Source organism: Mauremys reevesii, linkage group 10, assembly GCF_016161935.1.
Source record: "Mauremys reevesii isolate NIE-2019 linkage group 10, ASM1616193v1, whole genome shotgun sequence".
Classification (NCBI taxonomy): domain Eukaryota; kingdom Metazoa; phylum Chordata; order Testudines; family Geoemydidae; genus Mauremys; species Mauremys reevesii.
This window is the reverse complement of record NC_052632.1, coordinates 55,662,551-55,672,337: the sequence shown is the minus strand read 5'-3', so window position 1 is coordinate 55,672,337 and position 9,787 is coordinate 55,662,551. Positions and strand designations below refer to the sequence as shown.

The 9,787-nt window shown below is 58.0% G+C and overlaps 1 protein-coding gene across 1 annotated transcript; it reads left to right on the top strand.

Moving 5' to 3' along the window:
- Positions 1-4,312: 4,312 nt before the first annotated feature.
- Positions 4,313-8,975, top strand: LOC120372805 (myeloid-associated differentiation marker homolog). Its single transcript, XM_039490189.1, has one exon. The coding sequence runs from the start codon at positions 5,217-5,219 to the stop codon at positions 6,087-6,089; it is 873 nt and encodes a 290-aa protein (XP_039346123.1). The 5' UTR covers positions 4,313-5,216; the 3' UTR covers positions 6,090-8,975.
- The last annotated feature ends 812 nt before the right edge of the window (positions 8,976-9,787 follow it).

The window sequence follows — 9,787 nt, the reverse complement described above, 5'->3', positions numbered from 1 at the left end:
TCCGCCACTCCCCCACCCTGCCAGCCCCTTCTCCACCGGGCCTCCAGCCAGCTCCCCTCACTCCCCACCCTGCCAGCCCCTTCTCCACCGGGCCCTCCAGCCAGCTCCTCTGCCACTCCCCCCCCCTGCCATCCCCTTCTCCACCGGGCCCTCCAGCCAGCTCCCCTCCGCCACTCCCCCACCCTGCCAGCCCCTTCTCCACCGGGCCCTCCAGCCAGCTCCCCTCCGCCACTCCCCCACCCTGCCAGCCCCTTCTCCACCGGGCCCTCCAGCCAGCTCCCCTCTGCCACTCCCCCACCCTGCCAGCCCCTTCTCCACAGGGCCCGCCAGCCAGCTCCCCTCCGCCCCTCCCCACCCTGCCAGCCCCTTCTCCACCGGGCCTCCAGCCAGCTCCTCCGCCACTCCCACCCTGCCAGCCCCTTCTCCACAGGGCCCTCCAGCCAGCTCCCTCCGCCACCCCACCCTGCCAGCCCCTTCTCCACAGGGCCTCCAGCCAGCTCCTCTGCCACTCCCCACCCTGCCAGCCCCTTCTCCACAGGGCCCTCCAGCCAGCTCCCCTCCGCCACTCCCCCACCCTGCCAGCTGCATTCACAGGACTCTCCAGCCAGCTCCCCTCCCACACCCTGCCAGCCCCTTCTCCACAGGACTCTCCAGCCAGCGTCGCTGGGCCACTCCCCCACCCTGCTCCCTAGCCCCACCCTCCTAGAGGTCTGCTCGGCACCCAGCCTAAGAGTGAGTCGAGTCCTTTTCACACCTGGCCCTGACCCTCTCACTGCACCGCCTCTGCCCCTTTGTCCTTGGGGCTCAGCCCAGTGGGGGCTCCCCCCCCCCCCGTACCCATGAACCATCCCCAGCTGCCTTGCCCGTGGGGTCGGTGCAGCAGGCTGCTGCATGCCCCCCTTCTGCCAGTCACCCCCTGCTGCACTGTGGGTGCTGCGGGCTCCTCAGCACACTCACTCCGCAGGGCACCGGCGCAGCGAGTTGGTGGCAGCTGGCAGGAGCGGGACACGCAGCTGCCGCCGCCCCGACCCCCCGGGCAGGAGGAGTGAGCAGACCCGATCGGAACCCAACCCTTGCAGGCTGGCCCCTCGGGCTGCAAGGCTCTGCTCTCCGCCCCCTGCCAGCGGGGGCCAATGCACCTGTAATTGGGGGCTAGCGGCTAGTAAGGGAAGCAGGTCGAAAGCATTGGCTCTGGGATAATTGCCCTAAAGTCTCCAGCTGAGAGCAGAGCCCTTGTGGTGGGTACTGGCTAGCTGGCCTGGTACATTAAGCCGGCAATGCAGAGCTCCACGCAGGGCCTGTTTGTCTAGGGCTGGGATGGAGGGCAGCTCCCTGCATTGCCTGGCAGCTCTTAATATGCTCCCATGGGGCTCTGCAGAGCCTGCCCCCAAACCCCCTGTCCGTTTAGGGCTGGCCAGGAGCTGGGACTGAATGGTGCTGCAGGGGCGTGTGCTGTGAGCTTCCCCAAGTGGTCCCACCACTCCTTTGCCAGCGCTCCTCTTTGCTCATGCTACAGGCTCATTTCACTGCCGATCACTGGTTGCTAAAGACTATAAAATACTGCAGACTAGTTGCCAGGGCATAAAAACACCAGCTCAGCCTCTGCGGCTCCCCCTGAGTGCAAGGGTGGCACAGGGTCACTGGGAGCATGGTAGGGGATCTCCTGCCCCAGCCACTTCGCAGCCTGCTGTGGGGAACGGGCTGGGCTTCCAACAGGGGCCATAGCCCTGTATGGCAAGGGACCGCCCCAGGGCTAGAGGAGATCCCCAGGAGGGAGGGTGTAAGACCCTGCACCACCATTCGCAGGTGAAGATGGCCTGGGATCCCCGCTCTGGGCTGGGTCCTAGCATGGGGCTGGCCCACAATGCTGATAAGCCAGTTAACGCGCAGACCAGTGCGAAGTCTGCCCCTGCACAGCTTGTTTGCTCACTGGGGAGAGGAAAACCCCAGCTCAGTCTGACACCAAGCAACAGTCCCTGGCTTGGCCTCAGCCCGGCTGGGTGGCCTTAGCAAGGGGCTTCGTCCCCTGGGACCTGGGTTCTCTATCTGGAAAATTGGGCTACCCCTTCCCAGGGGCTGAATCCACTAGCAAGCGGGAGGTAGGACAGGGACAGGGACAAGCCAGGCCTAGCTCCTGCCATTCCCTTCATCCAGTGCAGTGGGGCCCTTTACAGAGCTGAACTCCTCCACATTCTCAGCTCTGGGTGTAGCACCGACCTCTTCTCTCCAATCACCGCACTGTCCGGCCTCCAGGGACTCTGGCAGGCCCCAGGGACTCTGGCAGGCCCCATTAATCATTTGCAAACAGCTGAGAAAGAGTCTGGCCCTGCGCCCCCCACCTGGCCTGCTCCTCATTCCCAGCAGTGTGCCAGCTGGGGACTAGCACTGCTTATCAAGGCCCCCGCTGAGGAGAGGGAGCTGGTCTGTCTGCCCTAGCTCTGGGGGTAAGGAGAGGTGCTATGAGCCAGTGGGCCCCTCTGCTCACTAGCTGTCTCCATCTCCCCTAGCCAGAGAGAGCTCCCACCCAGGAATGCTACAGCCACTGATTTGGGGAGGCCAACCTGTGACCCCCCTGCATCTGATTTTCAGTGGGGCTGAGTACCTTACCTGCAGCTTGATAGCAAGGCAAGCCACAGCCACATGGTCCCCCTCTGGAAATCAGGCCCCACGTGCCCAAACTGGTCACCCAAGCGCTGAGTCCCCAGGATCAGTGGGCATTTTACATGCAACTGCCTGTGCCTGGAGCATGCTGCTCTCCTCCTCTGCCTCCTTTACCCCCCCCCCCCCCCCGCACTCCTGAGGAACCCAAACACAATAACCTTGCCCACTCTGTAGCACTGCCCACACCACGGCATGTGCAAACACCACCTGAATCCCTTCATCTGGCAGTGAAATGCAGCCACCTCTGGGGTGGAACGCAACAGGTATTTGACGGAGCCCAGCAATGCTATAATGCACCAGCTGGGAACTCCCGGGATGTGGATGGGGTGGAGGGCAGGCAGGTGGAACCCAGGAGTCCTGCACCCAGGCCTGTGCTTCAAGCGCAAGAGCTGTCTCCTAGTCCCTTCTCCATTGGGACACAGGGAGCAGCCAGGAGGAACCTGCTCTGCTGTGAGGAACAAAGTTCAACTAGCACTGAGCAAACCAAACCTACAGACAGAGTGCGCCAAAGGGTAGCCTCCTGCAGCAAAGGCTGTTTCCCCCGCAAGGAGCTGGCGTGTCAGGTTCTCGGGCCAAAGTCCAAAGGAGCGTGAAGTGCCGGAGGCACTAAGTTATGCGAAGAGCCGTTCCCAGCTCAGCTCGGGCCAGGTTTCCTTTCACGTCACCTGCCAAAGCTGCTGCTGAAGGATTAATGGGGTCCTCGCCCAACTCAAGCCCCTGTCCAGTAGCTGAGGCAATAGGCTCCATCCTGCTAGTTCTTACTAAATGGGATTACGAGTGGTGGGGGAGGTTTAAAACCCCAGCAGCCCTAGGCCTAGCCCTGCAATGAAAGTGCAGGAGGAAGAGAGCCAAGGAGATCTCCCAAGGGTGATAAATGGGGGCCCGTCAGCACCAGCTCAGCCTGGGTCACTCCAGGGCTGAATCCTCTAGGGCCACTCCTCCGCCTGAACCGCCTCAGTCTCACCTGGAACAGCTACTGCATCAACCAGCCTCCTGCCACACGCTCCCCAGGGCCCCGTTCCTGCACCCACAACCCCTGGCACCTGCATGGAGCCAGCTGCAGGCTCAAGCCCTGGATTGGCAGCACCTCTGGCCTCAAGCACATCCAGCTGCAAAGAACACCAGCTGTTTTCACATTCCTGGACGGCACCTCCCGTTCTCTGAGGGCCACAGGCTTTAACAGCCTCACGCTGTCTCCACCTCCCTTCACTGCAGGTGCGAACCTCCCAGCATGCACCCCCCCTTTGCTTTACAGAGAAGGTAAGCACATGGGCTGCTGGCTGCTAGCCCAGCTCAGGGAAACCGGCCCGGGGGGGAAGCACTCAGGTGAGCAGCCATTGTGAGCTCATGGCACTGTGCACCACTGACATTCTCCCTGGCCCCAGCTTTGCAGTGGTGTAGCCAGGGGCGGCTCTAGTAATTTCACCGCCCCAAGCACGGCGGCACGGCGCGGGGGGGCGCTCTGGCGGTCGCCGGTCCCGCGGTTCCAGTGGACCTCCTGCAGATGTGCCTGCGGAGGGTCCGCTGCTCCCGCGGCTCCGGTGGAGCATCCGCAGGCATGCCTGCGGGAGGTCCACCAGAGCCGCCTGCCGCCCTCCCGGCGACAGGAAGAGCGCTCCCCGCGGCATGCCGCCCCATGGGCGCGCTGGGGTCTGGAGTCGGCCCTGGGTGTAGCCCTGTTGACTTCATTGCAGTGCCTCCTCATTTACACCAGCGTGGGTGAAATCAGAATCAGCCCTGTAGGCCCCGCATACACACACCTCGCCCAGGTGTGAAGGACCCCATGGGGCCGGGGGGGCAGCAGGCTCAGTGAGGAGTGAGTCTGCATGGACAGAGGCTTTGGAGCATGGCAGTGTGAGTGGAGGGGGCAGGCGATCTAGTTACAGAGAGTTTCCAGGAACCAGCCAGCTGCAGCGACACCATGAGTTGCTCTTTAACCAGCTCCCCTGTTAATGATCTACTCTGCTGCTGCCCCGCCCTGAGCGGAGAGGCTGAGCGAGTACAGGGGCACCTCCTGGAATTCAGCTCCAGGAGCAGGCCAGGCAGCCAGCCCCCTCGATGCCAAAAAAGCCCTTCACCATCCAGCATTGTGCAGAGCTGGAGAACGGGTGGGGACAGTGAAAGGCAGAGAGCTGGGAGGGCAGGGGGGAAGCCTTCCTGCTCGCTCCAGGCTGGGCTCAGGCAGAGTGTAGGATAATCAGCCATTTTATTAAGTGTTTCCTCCCTAGCTCCATCTCCCTGAACCAAGGGCCCACCCCCTTTGCCCAGATAAGAGGAAACTCCAATTGCATCTGCTTTCCCTGGTACTCCGCTTGGGCGGTGCTGAGAGCCAGGCAGGTAGGCTGTACCCAAGACTGGCACCGCGCACTCTGGTCTAACAATACAGCCTTCCAGACCTGCTCCAGCCCTTCACGCCCAGTGCATGCCAGCCTGGGCTAAGCTTTGTGGGCGAGGGGGCCTGAATTCCTTGCCTTCTCACCTGGCTCTGCAGTTTGAGAGGCAGAGGCTGCTGCGGTTGGCACAGGTTGCTGGGGTTCTCTCGTGCCAAGGGCATCATGCCAGTCATCGAGCTGAATTTCCGCTCCTTGATCATCCCTGTGGGGATTGTCCGGTTCTTTGAGATCTTCCTGTCGTGCACAGCCTTCAGTCTGGTGGCTGCTTCAAACCACTTCCAAGGTCCCTATGGGGCTTGGTGCATGTTCACCTGGTGCTTCTGCTTCATCGTGTCTGTTCTGATCGTGGTGGTGGAGCTGTTTGGCTTTTCTGAGAAGCTGCCACTGTCCTGGGATGACTTCACCAGTGCCTTCGCCATGCTGGCAGCGCTCATGGTCTTCACCTCCTCCATCATGTACCCTTCCACCTTCCTCACCGGCTCTTGCTCTGGCATTTGTGCTTATCAGGCAGCAGCTACAGCCATGTCCTGCATCTGCTTCATTGCCTACGCCATCGAGGTTGGACTGACCCGAGCCAGGCCTGGAGATATCAGCAGCTTCCTCGCCACTGTCCCTGGCCTCTTGAAGGTGTTTGAGGCCTATGTGGCTTGTCTTATCTTCTCCTTAGTGAGTGACCCCAAGCCATATAAGATCGAACCCGGCCAGCAATGGTGCATAGCCGTCTACAGCATCTGCTTCATTGTCACGCTGCTCATCATCATCCTCACCATTGGCCGGTGTCTCACCTACATACCCTTCCCTTTGGAGAAAGTCCTGGTGGGTTACAACGCCTTGGCTGTGCTCCTGTACCTGACGGCTGCCATCATCTGGCCCATCTTCAACTTCAGAGGGAACCCCAGACCCAGTTCATGTGACAGCAGTTGCTCATGGAACAAACTGCTGGGCGTGACCTTCCTCACCTTCTTCAACCTCATCGCCTACATCATCGACCTGGTCTACTCCTCCAAGATGGTCTTCGTGACCAGGACAGCGTAACGGAGCGCGATCAGCCTCACCCGGGGGGCGGGGGTACAGGCCTGCAGTGGAAGCTATCAGCACTGAAGTGGTGGGAAGGGACCGGGGCCGCCCGTCGCTCAGTGGGGAGCTGCTTTGGCCTCGGCTGTTTTGCATTTCTTCCCCCCCATCCTTGCCTTCTTGGCATGTCCATGCACCAGAGGGTTCTGTGTGTATTTGGTTTGGCTGCTGCTGCAGGTGGCTACTGCTGGGGCCCAGGTGCTGCTGCAGGGAATCAGGGCATTCCTTGCAGGACATGTGTGTAGGGGATGGGACAGGAAGGGAGGGACACGGACAGAACATGCTGCCTGTTGCCCCGTGTGTACAGCAAACTGTGAGTGAGCCGTAGAAGGGCGGGGAGGTCAGGAATGGGGGGATCCCAATCCAAAGCCCACTGAAGTCAATGGGAGTCTTTGCATTGATTTCAGCATGTGCCAGATTGGGCCCTGGAAGCCCAAAGAGCATCAGGGGGCTGGGGCTGAGGCTGGGTTACCGAGTCCTGGCTAGTTAGTGTGTTGTGATGCAGCCGCCTGCTGTGACTCGGAGAAACTTTCCTATGCCACAAACTCTGGTCTGAAGACAGGTAAACAGCACCCAGGGCTCCCGCCCTCCCTCCAGGAAATGAAAGTTCGAGGGCTGGGGCTATGCAAACAGTGGTGTGTATGCTTAGAGGGCTGGGTGCTGGGCTGGGGGAGGGGAGCGTGCCAGGGTCTGCAGCAAGCAGGGCATGGCGGGTAGGAATGGCTGACTGCAGAGGGGTGACGTCGGCATGGCCAGCCCCATGGTGTGGGGCTATTTTATGATCAGTCAGGCTAGTGTTTACCTAATCTCTGAGGGTCTCACCTGTCTGGGAAAGCTCCTCCTCACCAGCCCCATTAGGGCCAAAATCCACCTTGCAACACATGACCCAAAAAGATACTCGGCCAGGCCTCCGCTTCCCCTCCCAATCCCTGGGGCATGGGAGCTGCCATTCTATCCTCCTCCCTACCTAACAGGCAGCTTCCCCATTCATGCTCCCCTCTACTTCCCCACATTCGCCTGAGCCATACGCACATCCCCTCAGTCTGGCGCCGCACCGTTCCCTCCCTGTCCCCTTTGGCAGCCCCATTCCCGGGTCTCCACATTCTCCGGCCTGACCCACACATGGCCACCCCCACTCCTGGGACACCTTGCTTCTTCCCCACTGGGAGCAATGGGAGGTGGTGGCCATTCCTGCTGGGGGAACTGAAGGCCTTGTTCACCTGCAGTGTCAAAGGGACATGGCAGTCATCTTGCTGAGGGCAGCCTGTGGCTTCGGTCCTGCTGACAGTGATCGGATGGCTGCCATTTAGAACAGGGCTAAACTGGAAGGCAAAAATGAAATGAAATGTGTGCAAACCTGTACATGTGTGTTTACATAACTTTGCTAGGCTTGCAGTCAAATCAGGGGAGCTGGCACTGGGCCTGGCTTTAAGCTCTGTGTGTGTATGTGCACATGTCTGTGCACAGCTATGTGTGAATACACACACGTGTTTCTTCCCATTCCTTTTCAGTAAGCAAAAAATGCATCAGCATGCACACAGTGTGAGTGCCCCCTGCCAAAGCAGTGCACTGTCTCTAAGGGTAGCTTCATGCTCCAGTTTTATAGTCTTCCTGAAACCTGAGCGATCTGTCCTCGTTCCCCAGGACAGAAGCTTAAAAATGACGTGCGAAGGAATTTTTTTTAGTGGAACTTTTGCTCTTTTTTTTTTTTTTTGCTGCTTTATGATTGCAAAAAGGTTGAGCAAGAGAGCGAGTTTGTACTTTAGAAATCTCAGGACTGTCATGTCTGGTCTCCCTGGTTTTGCTGAGGGGTGGGGAGGTCTTAGGGATATATAGTGTGAGCTCTCACAGCAGAAGCGAAGGGCTGGGTGTGTTGATCTTTAGCAAAGGCAGCCTTTCCTCAGAATGTTAATTTGTCATTGGAGTTAAATATGCCTGACAACCAACACTCCCCCTCAAAACGCCCCCAACAGTCTGATTAGACATTCCTTTGTCTCACCCTCTCAGGTACTCCGCTTTCACTCTCTTGGCTTTTGCGATCTCATCATTTTGCAAGTTCTCCTGTCACCATCAAATCTTTCCAAGCCGGGCGGGACTTGAATTGAATTGTGAAAAACAAGCAGAATTTTTTTTTCAATGACAAACCCCTTCAGACCGTGTTTCGCCATCATAAAGAAGCAGTAAAAGAACCCAAGGCCAATGTATTGTACCCTTTGCCAGGTCACCTTTGGGCTGTGACCTGGAGAGAGGCTGAGGAAGTCTCAGTCCATGGTTTCTCCTTTGGCTGGTACCAGCCCTTCCAAGAAAAACTGAGTCAATGTGATGGGGAAAGGGTTCCAGAACTTTCCTCAGGAAAGAGTATCCCACCTCTAGTGATTAAACTGATTCTATCCCATCTGCTTTGGAAGGGATGGGGGCGTGGTATTAAACCTGGACTGGTGTGTTGCGCAGTAAGTCAGGCGGTATTAAGGCAAAAGCAACTTCAGTGCATTTGATTTTATATCCGTCCAAGTCAAGTGGAGTGAGAGCATGAAGGCTGCAAACCCATGGATGGAAAACCCTTCCCTGGCTGCAGCATTCTCAAGGTGCTAGCACAATCCCGGGCCTTGGACTACGCCAGCGATCCCAGGCAGTGCACAGGAAGGGCTCAATCTTAGTTGGGTACTTACCATGTACGGAGCCGTAACTAGGCCTGGGACGAGCAAGCCTACTTGTGCCCCCTATCGTTTTGTTTGGTCATTTTTCTGCCCCACTCGGCCTGCCCTGGTTACGGCCCTGACTGTACACATCACATGTATGTGTTGATTGTTTCTGGGGTCAGGTGCACACTGTAAATAAAGTTCACTAGCACAGACTGACCGTTTTAATGTCTTGCTTTGGTTTTTGTCTGAGCACGTGTTTCAGCCCAAGCTGTTCCGGAATCCCTGTATGCCCACAGCACTTTAAAGAGGAAGTTGTGCTTATGGTACTTGAGTGGGCTGAGTTCAATTCCTGGCTCTGCTACAGACCTCCTGGGAGACATTGGGCAAGTCATTTAACCTCGCGGTGCCTCAGTTCACCAGCTGTCAAATGGGGATAATACCAGATTTCTCTCACCCTTTGGTTTGTCTCATTTATTCCCATTGTAAGGTCTGTGGGGCAGGGTTTGTCAGCGTGCTTAGCACAAAGATATCCTGCTCTTGGCTAAGGCCTCTAGGCGCTACTGCCAATTTATAAGAACTGTTACCTTCTTCGTGTGTCCAGAACAATGGTTCTAAGACTGAAACTTCCTGTTCCTCTAATGCTGTCACAACTGATGGGCATTCTCCCATTGCAGTCTGGCTGAGCAGAGTGCTGGGTTTAGTGATGTCTGAACTGTAAATTATCTATGGAGATGAGTCCCAGCACACTGGGATTTCTGTGTTTGTTCCCACAGGAGACTGATTCAGGGAAACAGGGACATCAGGTCTTGCTGCCAAACTGCAGACCCTGTCCCCGCCGCTGCTGTCACAAGTTCCCCTCATTTCCCATCGGTTGTGGGTTTAGTGGGTGGGTGTTGGTGGCCTGTGATAGACAGGAGGTCACATGGGATGATCTGGGGGTACCTTCTGGCCTTACACTCTATGAGTTCCCCCAATGTTGGGATTCAGTGGCCAGAATCGGTGAGGACCCTGCGTTTA